Source organism: Rhodnius prolixus, unplaced genomic scaffold, assembly GCF_049639745.1.
Source record: "Rhodnius prolixus isolate KJV_2025 unplaced genomic scaffold, Rpr scaffold_11, whole genome shotgun sequence".
NCBI classification, from domain to species: domain Eukaryota; kingdom Metazoa; phylum Arthropoda; class Insecta; order Hemiptera; family Reduviidae; genus Rhodnius; species Rhodnius prolixus.
Window position 1 is genome coordinate 5,538,718 of NW_027411625.1, and position 21,755 is coordinate 5,560,472.

Consider the following 21,755-nt stretch of genomic DNA (forward strand, 5'->3'; position numbering starts at 1 on the left):
CAAAGAAGTGATTAAAGCTCCTCTACGTTGCTGTGAGGTGCCATCATGCTCTTACACCTACTAAGAGGAAGTACTGCAATCGTTAAAATTATCAATGAGTGAACCGATTTACATCAATGAATTGTCGTTCGATTCAAAATCTTTGCCTTTTAGGGAGAAGTACTGTAATCGCAGTTTATTTTTCTTGCTCTTCTTGAAAGGAAGTACTGAAATCACAGTTTAATTTTGCTATTTACGTACAAATACCTTCCTATTTTATTCAAAACGCTTTCTCAAAAAAATTGTTATTGAGGATGGTTTGGGGACCGCAACTATAATCATTATTAAAAAGATCTCTCCAGTGGTAGTAAATCCGACTTAACACTTTTTCAGATTATAATGATAGAATAGCTTATTCCAAATTTTAAAAAAATCTGTAAAGCAGACGTAACTTTGCAAATAGACAAAAAAGGAAAATCTATCCAAAAGGTACAAAAATCTCCTTAACAAAAACTTACAGTTTTAAAAGTTAAGTATAAGGGTTGATTAAACGCCAAAAGGTACACAAATCAGCGAGTACCCAACATTTCATTAATACTTCATTGATATAATTTAAGTAATTTTACTGCATTAACTTTTCCTTCACATTTTTTAGAATTTATTAAATGTCACAGACCCTTATGCTGGCCATTTTCATCTACAAAATATTTACTCAAGTAGCACACCATTTAACTTAGATTGACTGTAATATCTATTTATCTATAATAATCAAACTATTAATCACAGGCTAAAAAGAAAACGTTATAAAAAATATAAAGATATAATATACATTTTATCATAATTATAATAAAAAAATATTATGAATGAACTGGCCAGCATAAGGGTCTGTGACATCTAATAAATTCTAAAAAATGTGAAGGAAAAGTTAATGCAGTAAAATTACTTAAATTATATCAATGAAGTATGAATGAAATGTTGGGAACTAGCTGATTTGTGTACCTTTTGGCGTTTAATCAACCCTTATACTTAACTTTTAAAACTGTAATAGTATCTATATTTGACTGTCTTCCAACAGACACATAGTCTGAAGAGCCTACGGTATCAAACGGTGCAAGGAAATTAAGGAAATGAGGTATGGACACCACTTGCTACTGGCAAATCCACATTTTTTTTTTTTTAATTTAATTTTTATTTTACTTTAAAATCCAATTTTTGAATTTTTTTTTTTTGTATATATTTCTTTGTACACCTTAATTTGCATAAATCTTCTTAATTACATATATAGTTTGGACTTGTCAGGCTGGTCTGACAACAATTTCTTCCCATACATGTTCATGCGGAGCATGAATTATAAGGGGGTCTTCATTTTTGTGCTATAAAAACATTTGCACATAAATAAAACAGTAGAAAAAAAGTTCGGAATGGTTTGTTCCAATGCATTTTCCACTCTCTTATTTTAGTTCTTTTCTTTTTTTGTACATCATACAGATCTTACAAACAATTAAATGTTAACAATTATTATACAATAAGCACATTTAATAAAAAATAATTAATTAAAATTAGGGAATTTATTAAAATTTTTAAGATCAATAAAACAGAATTTATATTATACTTAATGATTTATATTTAATATATACAGAATAATACAAAATGTCTACTTTATATACAGCTCTCTTGGATCCTATTATTCGAGGTGACTACTTGTGGGCCGTGCTTCTGGTGGGATTTGATCAGCAGTATGTCCGAGACGTTGCTTATTCCGCTGCTACGCATTCCATTCACCTAAACAGAAAAAAATACCAACTCTTATTGTCGAATGAAATGTAATTAATGAAACATTTGTCTTACAAAAACGCTGTGACACTGGTTCCAACCTTTTTTGGCGATTATTGTTTATGAGGTAAGCCAACACTAAACTACACTTGTGCGAACTGGTAACTTAGCCCTTACGCGTTGTTATAGGGCTCTGAAGCGGCGATGTGACTCCCCTACTGACTTAACCCGTTTTTTTTTTTTTTTCTTTCGGCCGGTGTTTGGTTTTCCGATTAAGGCCTGTGTGATCTGCCTTGTGCAGATTCCTCTCCTTTTAGGCGTGCAAAGTAGGAAGCTGTGAATTCAGCCGATGAATTACTCTTAACGCCATAGGTAGGCTTACCATAATTACGAAGAGCCAAACCGGGACGCAGAGGAGGAAGAGGCTCATTTTCGTTTTGCTTTTCGCTTAATTTGTGTTTTTCATATTTGAAATGCAATCAAAATTATTAAGAACTGAAAACATATTAATAAATGGGCGCGGGGGAACGATCGGCCGCGGTGTCAATCAATATCTTTGTGATCAATATCTTTCATGTAAAGGCTCAAACTTATTCCTTAATTTATCAAATAATGCACTTTACTCAACTTGTGCAGCATGTACTGTGCCTTCAAAGGTGCCTCCTCTGGCTCGCAAGCCAAGTTAGCCAGGAGGTTATCAACTGCTCTCTGTATCTGATCACTTAAATATGTGGTAGGAGGTTTCCAATGTTTTTGGTAATTAAACGCAACTCTCCCAAAATTACCAAATAATTATTAAACCTTCTTGTTTGTAACAGATGTAAAATTAATTTTTAGCCATTTTCTGTATGCTTGAGAACATCTAAAGCTCTAACATTTGATTTTTCTTAGAAAAATCACTCGGAAAACCACTCGGAAAACGACTTATTTCCCGATATTAAGAAAATTACTAGCTTTATTGCCTTGGCAATATTTTTAGTAGAAAGGGGATCAAAAAATACATAAAAATGACCTATCACGTGCTCTTCTTTCTCTTTGATAACAAGTTGAAAATTGAAATGTGATTAATAAATACCAGATTTTGAAATGGCCTAGCACCTTTAATTTTGAAGATATCGAATTGCGGTTTCCGGTTTCTTTCATAACTTTTTATACTCTTTAAAACTGTGTATATGAAAATGGGGGTCAACTGCGAACCCTCACTTTTGGTCGCGCGTCAGCCGCGTATGCGGGCAGGAATCTAAAATCAAATTGTATATTCTGAAACTAGAGGTGATGGGCAACAAATTTTTCCTCTACCATTTTTTGCTCAGATTAACCGTTTAAGCATGAAATGCATTTGAGCCTTCTTAAAATGAACACCCTGTATATGTGCATTTGGACTATTCATGTCCTGTATGCACCAATTAGTTTAGGTGTACAACCCTAGCGTACCATATATTTTTTTTGCGGCATCGCTCATGCCACCAATCTGTGCTGCCTGTATGTAATTATGTACCACTTCATACAAGAAGAAATTTCTTGTCTTTAAGAAGGTGATTCTACCTTCCCGAGACTGTAGAGTCCGGTAAGTTGAAGAAACCCTCTGGCTTCATATAAAACATTGGGAAGCTAGACTGTCATGTCTCCTAATATGTTACTAATAATAATGAACAATGGGCATTCATTGCTAGCATTCCTCCCGAATCGGGAGCAGTCCGTTTGTGCAATCTAATCTAAACCTAAGAAGTTTCAAGCCTCATTCGTCTGATGTTTTCATCAACATAAATAAATTGGACTTTCGCTACCTTAATAATTATAATATAATAATATGCAGCTCTCAAGACGCCCTAACACCGCAAGGATGGAGAAGATAAGAATACTGCAACAAAAGAAGTTGCAGAGTTTTTCGAATAAATAAATCATTTGGAAAAAAAATTGAGCTGGTAGTATTGTCTGATGCTGAAAAAAACTAAATACCAAAAGAGATAGTTACAAGTAGGTAATCGTCTTAGAGAAAGAAATAATTTTTAGTATGCCTGAAGTAGGTCTACAAAGACCTAGGAAGTGGTCACCCGTAGAAAAGCAATCAACGGTAAGATTGTTGCTTCCGGGAAATGACTTTAATAAAGAGGATTGGCCCTTCAGCTGCTGGCAATATCGTTGTTTGGTCTTCAAGACCAAGTACAAGAACTTAGGATTTACAATACTCATCAGTTCATCGATGAGATCTTACAACTCTGATCTATCATGAAGTGTGTTCTTATAAAGACAAACTATTGGGTTATATTGTCAGCATTAATAACACAATGTTAATTGTATAATAATACTAATTACAAAAATTTTAACAAGTGAAGTATAATACTTACTGAAAAAAAAGTATAAAATAAAGATACGCCTATTTTTTTCAGGCATTCACGTCCAACTACCAAATTAGGTTACGTAGACAACTCGCAAACATATTTTACTATGAATTTCTTTTATTAACCAATTAATAAATTCCAAGGCCTAAGACAGGGGAATCGAATCCAGTACCACAAATAACAGGCCTCGCCTCTAGCCGACTGGGCTACCGTGGCGCCTTGTAAAATTTATTATTTCCACACAATTATAAACAGTTTTATTTCAGCTGTGTAAATAGTATTAAGGAAATCTCCGTGGTAAATTTATAAGGCTAACCAAAATAGGTGTTTTTTTCCTCCTGGGCTTCTATGGAAGTCCCAAAACAAATTTTTTCATTTATTAACTGTTCCTTTAAATCTCTATGCACAAATAAGTTCCTCATTCGATGATCACTTATGTCGTTGTTTAGAAATTAAGAGAAAACCATGAAGTACCAATCGCCAATTCGATTATACGAGGTGTGTTCAAAAAGTAACGGGAATTTTCGTTTTTTGAAAAAAATATTTATTTATTCATCTACATTAATATTGTCGCCTTCAAAGTAGTCCCCTTCGCATACAATACACTTGTGCCAGCGCTTTTTCCAATCCTCGAAACACTTCTGAAACTCGATCTTTGTGATAGCTTTCAGCTCTTTCAGCGATTCGCTCTTAATGTCATCTATGCTTGTAAAACGACTGCCTTTTAATGTTCTCTTTATGTTTGGAAATAGAAAAAAGTCACATGGAGCCATGTCTGGCGAATATGGAGGCTGGGGCATCGTTAAAGTTTTGTTTTTGGCCAAAAATTCACGAACAAGCAATGAAGTGTGAGCAGGTGCATTATCGTGGTGCAAAATCCATTAATTGTTTTGCCACAAATCCGGGCGTTTTTTTCGGATTGCTTCACGCAAACGGCGTTGAACTTGTAGGTAGTACTCCTTATTGATTGTTTGACCTTGTGGCAAGAATTCATGATGCACTATGCCATTAAAATCGAAGAACACAGTGAGCATAACCTTCACATTCGACCGCACTTGTCGAGCCTTTTTCGGTCTTGGCGATCCAGAATGCCTCCACTGGGACGATTGAGCCTTAGTTTCGACATCATATCCGTAAACCCATGTTTCGTCACCTGTTATAACACGTTTCAGTAGATCCGCATCGTTGTCGACTTCATTGAGTGACTCTTGAGCAACTTCCATTCTCCGCTGTTTTTGTTCGAAATTCAACAATTTTGGAACAAATTTTGCTGCCACACGTTTCATACCCAAAACATCCGAAAAAATTTCATGGCATGAGCCAATTGATATGGCAACATCATCAGCGACTTCTCTGATTGTGATTCAGCGATCGTTCATAACCATTTCTTTCACTTTTTTCACGTTTTCATCGGTTGTTGATGTGCTTGGACGTCCAGGTCGTTCGTCATCTTAAACGTTTTCGCGGCCATCTTGGAAACGCTTATACCACTCGTAAATCCTTGTTTTACTCATAGCAGACTCACCATATGCCTTTATTAACATTTCACACACTTTATTTCATTTTTTACGCAAAATTTAATACAAATTCTTTGATCCATTTTTTTTAACAAACAAAAATCGCCAAGCTCGAAAAACACGTCTAACCTTAACGGCTGCCACTTAAGAAGTAAACAATGAATATTACTGAAAATTTTATCGTACTTCAGGGGCATGTGTACCAACATAATAAAAAAAAAAATTTTACAATTAGACTCTCCAAACCCGCGAAATTTAAAAATTCCCGTTACTTTTTGAACACACCTCGTAATCAAATAATAAACTAAACTAAGAAATCTATAAAATGAATCGTTACCGTTCGCAAAAACATCAACTAATTTTATATTAAACTGCAAGTAAAGATTCGTAGTTTGGACATTTTGACTTACAATGTCATCCACGTCTATTGTACTTCTACGACTTCAACGTTGGAAACTAGATAAGGACTTTTTCAGTAGAAAACTGGAGAGCTGCAGAATTCACTGCTCTAGCTGCCGTGTCAAGTGTTTCCAGTCAAAGTAGAGAAAAACAAATGTTCAGCTACTATGACCGGGGTCCAGGTTATCTGGACCCTTTAATCTTATTGTCTGAGGTGTAACTCATAAAAGGAAAACCTTGATGTCACCCATTTCTTTGGATACTAACGCAGTCCCACCCTAGCTGCTGAGAATATGACTTCTGTTGGAATAGATTTTGGATCTATCTTATGATTTCAGCAAGCAGCACAAATTGGATCATTGCTACAGGCTCTGAATGACCAAATACCAAACTTTGTTTTAATCCCGAATATACTGGCATCCCTTGCATTCGAATTATAACTCATAGAATCACCTGTCATTGCCATATGGTTAGTCAAAACTAGATTTCTTCCTTCCAAAAGGTAGCCTACTACAGCTGCTCATATATCCTTTGATTTGCTTTGATGTTATGTCTAAATCAGATTAGTTCTATCTATCCTTCATATAGGAATTTTAGGGACACATTTGGAAAATACAAAACATATTCTTGACAATGCATGAAACAACAAGATTTGGGAGATACATGTACAAGTGGACTTTAATGCAGAGTAATGTTATTACGTCATATTCTTCTTCCAATCTAACCGGTCGCCCTTCTTCCTCACTGCCATCCAGTTCATCCTTCCGTTTCCTCCTCTGCGGTGGGGTCTTGTACATCTTGATGAAACTCTTCAGAGGGCGTCTCTCTGTAAATTTTTAATTGAAATAATATAATAATCTTACAATTTCATACATGATTTTTCTGGGTGTAAGATTATAGGGAAAATTAGGTAAAAATAAGGCGTTTGGGACTGAATTGGCCAGAAAATATGGTCGTGCCAATAAATATTATGGGCATTTTGTAATACCAGAAGAAAAGAAGGCTAGAGCCGGAGACTTCTTTGATTCGTTCCAAGCTTTTATTCCTCTTCAACTTGCAATAATTTTGAGGGAGGAAAATTTGGGACTGTTCATCATCCATAAGAGATGGATGTGGCCGATAGCGAGCAATGCAGATTATGCTTAACTGAGAAAGAATCGTCTACTTCATTTTCTCAGATAGTCTGAGAGTTTAGTAATCCACTATCCTTGTATCCTATCGACGTTATAGAACAGAGGTGGAGCAGTGGATTTTGAAAGAACATCTGGAAACGGTGGAGATACCGAGCTGACTGCCGTCAGGCTAAGGAAATACTTGGCCTGTCAAAAAGAGGATATGGTTGGTTTTAGCAGGTCCCGGGATCCGCCAGTTGGTTCAGGTGTTGAGTGGACATGCGAATTTAGCGTTTCATCTTCTTAAATGCGGCCTTACCCAGTCGCCAATTTGCGCTGGCTGTGGTGAGTCCGATGAGACTGTGCGGCTCTTTGTAGAGGTGTGGCCCCGTTTATTCTAAAACTAGATTCCTCGTCTTCGGGAGGTTAAATGTCTCCCTATCGGAGATTGTGGCATCTGGTAACCAGAACTTTCTAGGTTTATTCAGTGCACTGAGCGATTGAGTTGCCATGCTCCCTAGTGTCCTGTTGCAACTTTATTAGTTTATTATATTAGCATCTGGCAACTTTCAGCCGGATTTGTTTTTAAACCCCGGTATCTCTTATGAGATGAGGGGTGGGTGGGGAACAATGGGCATTTTGGATTGCCTGCGTTCCTTCCCCTTTCTGGTGGAACCGCCCGTCTTAAACAATCTAATCTAATCCACTATTTTCTCTAAGTCAGCATAGTATGTACTTGGTGACCAGCTATAAGTGCGCTACAAGGCGGCTTTTAGGCTCTGGTTGTGTCCAGTGCTCATTCATTTTTTCTCTTTGTATTTCAACATATTAGAGCTCACGCCCTAAACTCTACGCTCAGCAGAAATACGCTCTAGAGAAAAGACTGCTTCGATATATGTGCAGCATACCAGTAAACAACAATCATTTGAAGAGATTGGGCTCAACAATAATGGCAAGCAAGCAATTGAAATGGTACAATTTCCACTAGAATGCTTAGATAACCAAAAAAGTTGTTGCTGGATATTTGGTATAGGTATTTCCCAAAACCCAGTGGAGAGAAGTATACTATCCACTACTTCAGGGTTCCCGAAAAACAGTTATACTGACACGCCAAACATATATAATATTTACATAGGCTCGACAGTGTTAAAGGCAATTGAGGGCGAAAAATTTGGGTTTAACGAACTCAAACTCTTGAGTTTATCCATTAAATACTCCCACTAACGCTTCGACATTTAATAGTTCACAAGATGTCGTCATTTAAGCCCAACACACAAGGATAGAGAAATAAATTTGGAAGCCTCAGCAAATCTTCTTCTTTTTTTTTTTTGTATCTCTCAGTGAATCTGGCTTCTATTTCCTTTATAATCTACAAGTATCTTCCAAATTTTGTTTCTCATAATCCAGGAACTAGCAGTAATTTAGTATTGGTCTACCAGGCAAGGCGTTCAAAAAAAAAAAAAATAAATAAATAACCACAAATCTATCAAGGATTTTATTCACAAAATCAAGGCTTCAAATATAATGTTGGTAATAAGTAGGGGACGGATTCGTAAGTATTTACATATTTTTTTCTAGGCAATTTACAGACGTTTTTCAACTAGAAGTATTCATACTGACACTTTTTAAGCCGTTTGAGTCTACTTTTATTTCACATATTTCCACATATTTGGATGTTATCGCATATTTATACATATTTGATTAAAATAAATAAATATTTCTACATATTTAATCAAAATATGTACATATTTTTCATTTTGGGCATATTTTCATAATTGGGAGTTGGTTGACAGGAACTGTGAACCACAGACTGTAGGGCTGTGAATCACAGTGGGTACAATGGTTATTGTAATTTACACAGAATGCTGCTAAACAGTGACGGGCACTTGTTAGTTCTTTGAAGTTGTCTGTTCTTTCAGCTCGTTCGTTGAAGTGTCCAATTCATTTCGTTCGGTCACTTAGTGTATTCTTTTTTGGGTGAAATGCCACGAACATCGGCCTCAAACAAACAACTAAATATCTTCGCAAGTTTCCAGCAGAACTTTTTCCTGTGAGTAAGGGAGATCTGATCAGATCAAAACTGGTAGAAGTACTGAGCAAGAACAAAGGGTGGGAGACCATCTGCAAGATTTCTGATATTATCAGTGGAACAGAAGTCAGCCTCAGAACATCGTGTACCCTTTACAACCAACGAGATAACTTCTTTCAGCAAGGCACCTATAGATGTTGAACGATCTTTTAGTCGTTACAAGTCCATCTTACGCCCAGATCGTCGTCAATTTACGTTCCAACATTTGAAATTTCATGTGGTTGCAAACAATTTCGAGGAGTGAAGTTTTCAAAATTGAAAATTTAACACATCTTTTTATGAATAGTAAAAATGTTCTTTGTTGTATAAATCATTATAACTTGTAAAAACAAATTATTTTGTTCCTAATAAATTATTATAAATTGTAAAAATGTTCTTTTCTTGTATAAATAATTATAACTTGCCCCCCCCCCCCAAAAAAAAATCCATTTTCATAAAAAAAAATGTCCATTTTACTTAAATATTCCAGAAAATATTTTAAGAAAATCACATATTTTCCACATAATTGACGAAAATAAATGCATATTTTAATTAAATATTTGGCATTTTTAAATACATAAAAATCCGTTCCTTAGTAATTAGTGATAATGCACTTTATTTCTTGAATGCACTGTTTGATTATTTAGTAGGGTAATTTGAGTTTCCATTTGCATGTTTCTGTTGACAGATGTATTAGTAAGCCTACCTCCCACTTTTTACAGTCGAATTATAATATTAAACGACGGTTGTTATCCCTTGTTTTAAATTTTGTAATTGTATTAGACAAAACCTGTACCCGTAATTGTATAGGTTGATGTAAATAAATGTATAATGATTACGAGCAACCAACGGGTCAAAGTAATAAGTTCAATATTGCATTAGATTCCATTGTCATCTTTGATGACTAGTGAATTGTACTTAATTATACTTCTAGTAAATCCCATCAAAAATGCATGTTTCTATCTACCATTTTATCCAACAACAGAAATTAAGATAGAACAGCAAATTAAATGTACCATTTTTAACATACTGACCATATTTATTCGGAATGAGATCTGGATCTGACTCGTCCTGTGGAGATCGCTGTGTATGCTGAACTCCATCAGTTTCCATTGGTACTTTTAGTGTGGCTGGTGTACTTGCACGGCGTCTACGCAAGGCAAGTCCAACCCCGCAGGAAACTGCTAGTAAGGCAGCTGAAGTTGCTCCAAGTATAACAACTAGTGGACTGATTTGCAATGATCCAATATTCCCTAGATCAAAGATTAGTGGTTATTAATAACACGTTAATAACAATTAAATATTTATTTATTACTTTCTCTTAATCCTAGTAAAAGGTAAGTGATAGGGTCGGTCAAATTAAAAAATATTCTTACGTAACTTGCTCAGACTAGGCCATCTTCAGGTTTTATTGACAATATAATACTCGTATTTTACATTGTTTTCCTAAAATTGATGTGTCTTCTGCCCTGTGAACTGAGTATGATTGGTTTGTGAAGAGGTCAGTGTTGCCAATTGAAGAGTTTGGTGCAAAAAGGAGTTATCTACAGTTTTTTTTAAATTTTTAGTAGGGACAAAAAACTAAATATGCTTTAAGATGTATTCCTTATGCTGTGTCTGCTGTAAGGATTAGTTAATATATTGTGATGGGGGTCATTTAGGGCACAATTTGAACTTTCTAGGGCATTATTTTTAAGCTTGCTATAAGCAAAAGTTATTTTGCAGCTAAAACTCTTTTTCTTGCACCAAAATAATAATTTTCAGTAAAACTTGAGTACATATTAAGTACTTTAGTCAACAAGATTTCTTGTTTTTGAGCTTTTAAGTGGCATTTTGAGTCTTGTCGAAGCGAATGTTAGATGTATTATTATGCCTGTCAAAAAGAAAAATAATAATATCTACCTAATATAAACATTAAATAGACCTAATAATTTTTTTTTGATTGATGGCGTCATCTTTTCTGTTTGGAGCAAAAGAAAGTTATCTGCAGTAGAAAACTCATTTTTGCTCCAAATCAGGCCTAGGTTAGAGAATAAGTAATAATAAACGAGTCTACATAAAGACTCGTTTATGCACCAAAAGATGTAGAATTGAACATACAATAGGGGGGCGCCACTAAACACATTTTCTGAAAAAAAAATGTAGATAACTCCTTTTTGCACCAAGCTCTTCAATTATTAAAAGATGTTTTTAAGTGATTTGCAGTAAGTTGGCGTATATGTTGTTTAGATTGTTCGTCAGTCTAGAAATTTAACTTCTACTTTTTTTGAACTTTACGCATTGATAAGACACCAAAAGTGTTTTTTTTTTCTAAGAAAATTTATCATAAAATCGAACTTTCTCACCAAATTATTCCGTGTTTCGTTATGCGGTAATCGCTATCAGATTCGCTGCTAACTAGCCGCCAAATTTGCCTCACGATGTTTGTGAATACCATTTGAACTCCAAACACACATAGAAAAAATTATCACGAATCTATTTCTGCATAAAAGGCGAATGATCCAGCAACCAAGACCACGGCGTGAAATCACTTGTAATACTGTTTGTTAAATTTCTTAATATTAAAAAAATAATGGGCGATATTAAACTTGAGATTCGTGTCGAACATAATGTAACCAAAAGGCTTTACGTGTGGAGAACTGTGTGCATAATAGCGTGCCACAATAATTTATAGCAATTATTAAGGTTGTATTCGCGGATATTTTGTATTTTTTTTTTTTCTTTATAATAAAAGGAAGTATTCTGGTCGTGCCACAATTTCTATTCATTGTTTTTACAGGAAATACACATTTTAAAGCGGAGTTTGCCGAAACCGGAAAAAGTTTTTAGAAAATAGTTAGTGAGAGTGAACGGCATATAGCTCAAAAACCGGAATTCAAATGTAAGCTCAAACTTTAGATAAGGTCTAAATATAGTTATAGTTTGAGTTACCCAGATTTTTCTCAAAAATGATTAAGAAATCCAAATTTAATTTGTAAATTTTTTTCGGTGTTTCCAGAAGCGAAATACAGGCACCAACTTCATTTTTTAAAATGGGGAGGTGTGGTTTTTATTTAAGAAATAGATTCCTCTACTTTTTTTTAAGAAAAATTTACTCGAACGGTTTTTTTTCTGTGAGCGATATTTTACAAGTTATGAATGTAAACATGATTCTTATAAGATAATATTATAACGGTTTTTTTGATTGAATAAGAAGAAAAGTACTATTTTATTATAAATTTTACTCCTCATTAATATTACAGATCATGCTCGAAATGGCCTCCACCATCAGAGATGCATAGACATGCTCTTTCCTGCCAATTGTCCCTTACTGCGAAAGAAATAGATTCGGCTTTAACCGAGTTACAGGCATCTATTATTCTCTGCTTTAGTTCATCTACAGATGCAATCCCGGCTTGATTCTGATACACCTAGATTTAGAAATGCTTTTCGATAAGCAGAAATAAGGAAAGAAAGAAAAACGTTATGAATAATCAACTTGTTTTTCAGGTATCCCCAAAGGAAATAGTCCATAGGTGTCAAGTCCTGTGAACGAGGTGGTCACTGAATCGTTCCCCGTGTCGATATAACTCGCCCATCAAATTGCCTATCGCGATATCTCTTTACATACCTGATGGTGTTATATCAACATGGGGGTGATTCAGTTGCGAGGTGGCACCTCGTAAATTTTTCTTTAAAAAAAATATAGGAATCTATTTCTGAAATAAAAACCGCACCTTCTCATTTGAAAAAATGAAGTTGGTGCCTGTATCTCGCTTCTGGAAGCACCGAAAGAAAATTACAAAGTAAATTTGGATTCCTAACAAAAAACTAAGGGAACACGTATTTTTTAGTTTTTTTCTAACTATCTTAGTTTCCGAGAAAAAGTCGTTATCCATATAGCTTGGGACACCCTGTATACAAGCCAGAGACAATTTGAATGTGATGAGGAAAACTTAGGTGTCTGTAGCATGTAGACACTTAGGTAGACCACATGGGTAACCACAGCACAGTACACTATGCACACATGCATACTTCGACCCCAATACACACACAACTCAAAGGGCTCCCCAAACATAACCTAGGGCTATCTTTTCCCTAGGAAGCAATTCTTCTAGGAGAAGCCTAAACTTAGCAGCTTCGCCGCCACTACACTAAGGAACTGTGGACCAATCCCTCACATCCCCGAAAATGAAAGGATTAAAAGTAACAAAAAAACCTCTAGCAATCCTTTCGGAAAGCCTGAACACCATTGGGTAAATGAGGCAATCGATTAAGAAGAATCGTATAAATGAATTCTTCTGGGGTTATTTTGATTCTTTTTGAAAAGTTGCAAGGCTAAAATGCTATTATGGCAAAATATGCGGTTTTTATTAAGTGCACAGTATTAAAGAGGATAAAATGGATTACAAAAAAAAAAAAAAAAATTGAGAGAATGAAGAATATCTTAGCTGTGGAAGTGCAAATTACTTCATAGAGTTGTAATGATTTTTTTCTTGATTTCCTTAAATTAAATAAAAGGTAAGTTTCTTGAACCTCTATAGGCTTCAATTATTTAATAATTAACCAGCAATAAATAGTCTAATAAAGCTCACAGAATTCAATTCGTAACGTTCCCTATTTGAAAATACTCTCCAAAATATTCCGATTAGAATAATTATCAATTTAACCAAAGCCAAAGTTCATAAACAGGCCGACCATCAGCGCCACTGTACACAACGCCTATTGGTCAGGGTCAGTCCAATAGAAGAAGATAAAAATAATTAGCTAAATTATGGGAAAGAAATATTAGTTTTCCCAAAAAGACGTTCTTTCATGAACGGACTTTCCTATGGTTGGAAAATATATTAACACAAACAAAACTACCACAAGAATACCAAATTCAATTACAAATATATTTACGCATTGCCTCTAGCGAATTTGAATGATACAATTAACCAGCTACCCACATGATTTCAAACTTAATTAATTAACTTATTATTATTTTTTTTTTTTACTTTTTAATAATATTCAAATAAATTTTTTACTAGGCAAACAAAATAAAAAATGTTTTAAATTGAAGAAAAAAAAAACTGTTTTAGAATTGATTATTTCATAGAGCAGATTACTTGAAAGTAATTACCAAATTTGCAATTACTTTAGAAACTTCTAGTAATAAATAAATATGATATAACGGAAAAACATATTTAACAAAAATAAAGTAATTGAGGCAATATCAGATCTTTACTGCTTCATGGATATTGCGGCTTTGAAAGATATTTCTGATTTAAGTTGCCAATTGATCTTAAAGGTTGCAGTATACCTATTATATCCTTCCCTCCATCCCCCGAATCAGAACAAAACGAGAATCATTTGTAGTGAATCATTTATAGTGAATCATTTTTTATTTATTTATTTTAGTTAGCCTGCTAATGTAATAATTACAAAAAGTATTTTATTTAATCATTAAATTTGACTAGAAATTTTCAGCTTGAACATTAATTAAAATTCTACAAATCAAATTAATTATTAATAAATTTAGTAAATTAAACTATATGGTGCCACAAAGGGAAGGGATTAGCTATGCGGTTAGCGTATTGAATTCCCATGCGGAGATCTCTGGTTCGAATCCAGCTGCTGGTCCCCATAGATTTTCTCTTCCTAGGAGCTTCTTACAGCTCACTGTCCGGTAATGGTGCAGTGTTGTCTTTAACGAGAGAACACTCTCCGGAGGCCGGCAGTGCACTAAAAAAAAAGCTCCGGGCGCCAATAAGCTCAGAAGTTGAAGCACCTTAAATAATAATAATAATATAAGGTGCAGTAACAGAGTCACAATAATCGTATTCAGCTTAATTGGCGTTTCAAGGTCGAATTTTTTTTTATCCCTGCCATACACAATGAAGGACCTGCTTATCTACTGTATGATCGGAGCGAAAATAGTGTATTTTGCATTATTAGAGCATCTTAAAATTGAGTACATTTGTGTTTGACATAGTGTAGAAAATTCAGTTTATATTTGTAAGTTAAGGCAGAATGGCGAAACATGTGTATACAATATTTGCATCCTTAATTGTAAAGAATTTGTTTAATGAGTGATATTATTCTTTAATTTGACTCTCCACCAATAGTTTTTCTTTCCAAATGTTGCTTATTAATAAAATTTCACTCTGTCTTATTAAAAACAAATCACAGATTAGTCGTAAATAAACTACTCACCTGTGTATTTAGCAACGCCTTTGAAACTGACTGTTTCAATAACAGTGGCTTCTGATTTTCCTTTACCATTGACAGCATACAAGAGTAGCTGATAATCGTGTCCAGGTTCCAGTCCAGTCAGACGAAACGCTGGCTGTCCAGAACTAATATTCAAACGGACATTTAATGAAGGCAATTCTAAAGCTTCAGCAACAAACCATTGCGGCAATCCGCCATTGAAACCTTCTTCACAGGAGACTTCTACCACATCCCAGGATTGGTTAGTCACTGAACAATTTACTACAGGAAATGGGCGACCTGTAAAATACACATGGAGTTAGTGCTAATTTTTTTTTAATGACAACCTGATTGCCATATAACATGAACTCATGGTGCAGTTAGTACAAGTATAATCGGGTTGCACAACGTCTTGCTGAAGATCAGAATTATTATTTGATAAAAGGACGTTATACCTTTATACAGGGTGATCCATTTAAAACGCACCAATCGCTAATAACTTTTTAGGAAAGCGAAAAAACCCACGAAGTAAACTATGTTTTTTTTAGTCTAGTTTTCAAATTTTCCACTCCCGATGCTGTATCTTTATTTTTGGCGGAGTTACGGCCAAAAACCCGATTGGGTTTACATAAGGACCACTGGTTTTGACAATGATTGTGAATACTACATAAAAAATTTTGAAAAATGACGTTGACCCCGTTTCGATATCCTTAATATTTGTAGAGATATTTAAGATCAAAGTTGCAATTTTATCTTATTCGTGATCGGTTTTCAATATTGTAACGAAGTTGACCTGGGCGAGAAGAAAGGCCTAGATTGTTCTAGGGGTTGAGCGGCCAAAGTCGGTAACAGGCCACCACTGTGTAAACAAAAGGGCCAGTCACTACCTGAGGAGAAAAGAAAGGCCTAGATTGTACTAGGGGTTAAGCGACCAAAGTCGGTAACAGGCCACCACAGTGTAGACAAAAGGGCTGTCTCTACCTAAACTAGAAAGGAAAGGGCTAGATTGTTCAAGTTTAGTGACCGTAGCCGTAGCGGTCCACCTCTGTGTAAAAGCCAGCTAAGAGAAAGGCCTCAGTTGGGGTGGTGGCATATGTGTTTCCCAGCCAGTGATTGACAGGTGAGAGTGAGACGGACGGAGTTGGTGAGAGACGGAGAATGGGAGGAGGCGGCTCACAGCTGAGGTGGTGGCAGTATGTTTTCTCCAGCCAATGAACGTCAGGAGGGCGTGGAAACGTATGCTCAGAGAGTTGGAGGAGGGCAGTCCCAGTTGGAGGGAGGCACGCAGTTAAAAGGAGGCCGACACAGCTGGAGAAGTCAGTGTTAATCGAGTTTTTAATCAAGTTTTAAGGAGTTCTTAACGAGTTGTTAATCAGTTAGTTTTGGAGTTAGTCTTGGAGAGTCAGTGTTGAGACATAGTTAGAGAGAGTCAGTGTTGTGGAGTGTTTCAGTGTTAGCCAGTTGGGCAGGTAGTCAGTTCGTGAGTAGAGCTTTGCTAGTGCGGTTGAGTCTAGCGCAATTCGGTGCAGTGTGGACCAGGGGTCAGTCGTGGAACAGTTTTGTGGCGTTACGTAGTGAGTAAGTAACAGTAAACTGTTGTGACTGTTGTAAATGGTGACTGTAATGAATAGCGTTAGTTGCTAGTAAATGTTCATGTTAGTTAATGTTAATGTGTGAATAAATCAGGTTATTACTTACAAATTTTAGCGAGTTTTATTATTTAATCAAACCCACATATTAATAAAATAACTAGTGGCAGGCACTAGTTGTGTAAGTAAAGTTTTTTTGGGAGAAACTTTACAATATTAATTTTCCATCAGAGATACACGTTTTTGGAGATCCTCTGACTGCAAAAAATTGTTATTTGTGACGCAAAGAACAAAAATAATAATAATTGAAGATTTTAAAGAACGTAGTGGTAATGTAATGGGTTGTGGGTGAGTCAGGATAAATTTGTTTTATCATCAAATAAAAGCAATCATCGCATCATGTTATTGTACCCAGTATCCAGACTTCTTGACCTATGATTACTGTAAGAATATCTAGCCAGGGTGTTGGTCTAATGGTCAAGAGCGTGGCTTTGTAAGTGGGAGGTCCCCAGTTCGAATCTCACGTATGACTACATTTTATTTAAAAAAGTGTCATGATGTATTAAGTACGAGTATTGTAAATGACTGCACCCGCGGTATTCGAACTAGCGATCTCTCACTTACAAAGCCACGCTCTTGATCACTAGACCAACACCCTAGCAAGATATTCTTACCGTAATCATAGGTCAAGAAGTCTTGCATACGAGGTACATTAAAATGATGTGATGGTTGCTTTTATTTGATGATAAAACAAATTTATATTCTGGTTCACCCACAACCATTACATTACAGCACATTTTTTAAAATATTCAATTATTATTATTATTATTTGTACTTAGCGTCACAAATAACATTTTTTTGCAGTCAGAGGACCTCCCAAAACGTGTATTTCTGGTGGAAAACTAATACTGAAAACCGTTCGCGAATAGATAAAATTGTAACTTTGATCTTAAATATCTCGACAAATATTAGGGATATCGAAACGGGGTTAACGTCATTTTTCACAATTTTTTTATGTAGTTTTCATAATCATTGTCAAAACCAGTGGTCCTTATGAAACCCTAATTAGGTTTTTAGCCGTAACTCCGCCAAAAATGAAGATACAGCATCGGAGTTGGAAAATTTGAAAACTAGACCAAAAAATCGGTTATAATTTATTATTAGGCATGCCCTAACAATATGAAATTGTAGACTGCACATTATTCACTTACATGCTCGTTGATTATTACATAAATTATAGCCTAATGCGCTGTTTACACACAAGGTTCAATTCTAAGTTGACTTCACTTATTCTTATTCGCATATTCATCACTGCAGATGAGGTTTTTCTTGCGTGGCTAGCAAATTTAGGAACAGCTGCTAATTGAGACAAAATTCGACAATTTCTGTTTATCGATTAGGCAATATCGATGTAATATTAATTGAACTGAACGCACGGGGGGGGGGGCTCCAAGTGAAATGTTTACGGCTCCCTAAGTGACTGAGGAATAGGTTTAAGTTATTAGTGATTGGTGCAAAACTTAAAATATGTTCTTGTTTATGATGGACACTTAAAAATGGGTGTTTAATGCAATGAAAATATATGTTTGTTATAAACGGCAATAATGATCCGTAGTACGGAAAAAAAACAAAAACAAAAAACAGACAGAATAATTAACTAGCTCTAGACAAAATAAATTGGGACTGAAAAGCTAGCGAGTAGGATTACCAGTTTGTAAGTAGGGCAATTGCAACTACGCAAAGAACCTTAAATATAACAGCGCCACTTAGCTGCAAAACAGCTTGACTCGTAGCTAACTCAACTACCTTTACGATTTATAGTTCACTTGAGCTAAAAAAAAAAGAAAAAACTTCCCAACTTAGAATGCACAATACAAGACCTCATAACCGTCCAAACTTTACGTAAATCAGCTTTAACTTTTTCTTTAAATTTAACGGTTTCTTTCTCTTAAAGCTGGTTAGCGGAATTCTCCCTCATCCCCACCATAAACACACACACGGACACAATTGCTACTTCGCTTAGTTACAACCGGGCAAGAAGATTTTGGAAAACAAAACAAAAAACTATCTTCCGAATAAACCACCATACTGAATTGATTTTACAGTTGTTTTTTTTTCACGCTTCATCGAGTTTCCACAAAATTTTAATTATTTACTTTATAATTACTATAATTCTCTTTTCCATTCAGCATGTAGATTACTAACTGTAAATTAATTTGAATTAATCATTTCAATTCGACTAGCTATCTATATTCAGTAATATACTACAATACAGGCGCCACAGTAGCCGAGTGGGTTAGAGGAGGTGACCTGCAAAGTTAATATTATGTATTGAGGTAGTAGGTTCGATTCTCGGTCTATAGGCCTTGGATTTTTTATTTAATGGTTAATAAAAAGAATTTTACAGTTAAGTATTGTTTGCTAGTCGCCTCCTTCCACGACACCTAATTTGGTAGTTGGATGTAAAGCCCCGCCAGAAAAAAATAGCCATTGCTGCTTTACTTTACTGTAACTTTAATCATCTCAATTTCTGAGATTATAAGAGCAGAAAAATCAATTATAGATTAGTAACTTTTTCAGACGGTTCTTAGTCGGTTCCACTAGCTACATATTAAATTCAAAGAGGGACTACTTAGACATCGTGACGAAAAATGGTTGCTAAATACGTTAAGTTTTTTTGTTTGCTTTTTGTTTTTTCTTAGCTACGTTAAGGGCGGGAAGTGGGCTATTCTTGGAATAATCAAGTTTCTCCATTTGTTAGCGTGACCTTAGTAGTGTCACGAAGAGATTGGTTATTCAGTTAGAGCAGATAGATTTTTAATCTGGGTACGCTGGCTATCTAATTTTAGACCCATGTGGCAGTTCAATGGGATATAATCCTCTTCCAGTAGCAGTCTTCTGGAGCTTTCTAAGCTAAAGAGGTAAGTTTACTTAGGATCAGCACATGATTCCGATCAGAAGTATCTACAATCTACTCACAGACTGAATGAAAAAGGATTAAGCAAAAAAGATTTAGTCACGTAGCTGGATAAGGATTATAATAAACTCGCTAGAATCCTCTCGGATTCCAAGATTTCACGAGATATCTTAGATTGGAGGTGAGTTGACGGATAAATAGATGAATAAAAAGTAAAGTACTTGCCTATTTTTTTTCAGGCGAGCTTTACGTCCAACTACCAAATTAGGTGTCGTGGACGGAGGCGGCTAGCAAACATAATTTACTGTAAATTTCTTTTATTAACCATTAAATAAAATCCAAGGCCTAAGACCGGGGAATCGAACCTAGTACCACAATACATATTAGCTTCGCAGGTCTCGCCTTCTAACCGCTCGGCTACTGTGGCGTCTCAAATAGATAAATAAATCTTTATTATTAAATATGTACAATAAATGCAGACATGAAGTGCCAATGCACAATACATCATAACCTTCATAATATGGGGAAAGCTTAAGATGTGAAGGGTACAGAATGCAGGGAAAAAGGAAGGAAAAACCTGCAGCTAGTGTTGAAGGAGTTCACCTAGCACTAGTTAGGGTGGTAAAATGGATTTTGCAAAAATCGTAGCGCATCCTTATAACCGGGAAAAACCAAAAAAAAGTAATTGCTTCTAAAACTGTCGCCACATGTGCTGAATTAGAGCATAGAGGACGTCCTGGACGAAGCTCACTATTCACGCTTATATAACCTATTTTAGGCTTCAAAAGTGAAGAGAATTAAGTCTTTTATAACTTCTACAACGTGTGTGTGTTGTAGATATGTACTCATGGTGTAGATAAAGGAAATGTATCTTTAAGCGGCCTACATTATTTCATGTCACGGATGTAAATTCGTAAATTAGCATATTTAAAATTTATTTCTGTTAGACATGTGTTCTGTGTAATAAATTAAAGGAGAAAAAAAAAGGTGTGGGTCGGTTGGATAGTTTGAATAAATATTGCTGTAGTCAAACGAGTAAATCATGCTTGCCTCAAAAGGGAAGTTTTAGAACTGTTTCTTTCAGATAACATTGATTTTAGGCTTCTGAGAAGTCAACTTCCTTCAAAACCATTTTATTTGTAGAGAATTGACCTAATAATAGACAAATCAAATTAAATGTGATGAAATTTAAGAATTTAAAAACAAAAACCGTATTTTTTAATTTGTAATTAAAAAAATATTAAAAGAAATGTCGTGCGATTCTTTGATACAAGACTTCTACATAGTCTAGAAGGCCGTGAGATGAACTGAGTGGAGGAAACATGAATCATTTTGGTCAACTGATTTCATCAGAAGAAAGACAAAAGAAAGAATTAAATGATCTAAAATTTGGTAATATAATTTTTTTTTTTAAATTTACATGCTTATTTACTTAAAAACGAAGGTACTGAATAGATGTCTCATACTGTCCACACCCTAGGCGCCAAAGTAGCCGAGCGTGTTAGAGAAGAGACTAGTAAAGCTAATATGTATTGTGGTATTGGGTTCGATTCCCGGTCTAGAGGCCTTGGATTTTATTTAATGGTTAATAAAAGAAATTTACTGTAAATTATGTTTGCTAGTCGCCTCCGTCTAAGACACCTAATTGGAAAAAATAGGTAATTACTTTACTACTGTCACTTCCGTATACGTTGCCAAATCTGTGGGCCCTCTTAACAAAACCATTGCCAAAGAACTATAATTTATACAGCAAGTTATTTTGTTCCTAAAAATCCGAGATGTTAGACGCTCTTGATGTTCTTCAAAAGTGGTAAAATTGAAAGTGACAATAGGCTAGCCGTCAGAATGGATGCAACCAGATAAGCTAATACAGGACAACTGACTGGTA

The 21,755-nt window shown here is 35.2% G+C and overlaps 1 protein-coding gene across 2 annotated transcripts in view; it reads right to left on the reverse strand.

Annotated features, from left to right (window-relative positions):
* Positions 1-1,144: 1,144 nt before the first annotated feature.
* side-IV (sidestep IV transmembrane protein) overlaps positions 1,145-21,755 on the reverse strand; it is a 141,657-nt gene continuing 121,046 nt past the window's right edge. Inside the window, exons 10-13 of one of the 2 annotated variants that reach the window (XM_074138817.1) lie at positions 15,365-15,661; positions 10,225-10,443; positions 6,712-6,836; positions 1,145-1,761 (exon numbers count right to left, since the gene is read on the reverse strand). In XM_074138817.1, the coding sequence (XP_073994918.1) occupies positions 1,639-1,761; positions 6,712-6,836; positions 10,225-10,443; positions 15,365-15,661 (764 nt within the window). In that variant the 3' untranslated portion in view covers positions 1,145-1,638. The remainder of the gene's footprint in view (positions 1,762-6,711; positions 6,837-10,224; positions 10,444-15,364; positions 15,662-21,755) is intronic. The other variant, XM_074138818.1, reaches the window with a different exon arrangement.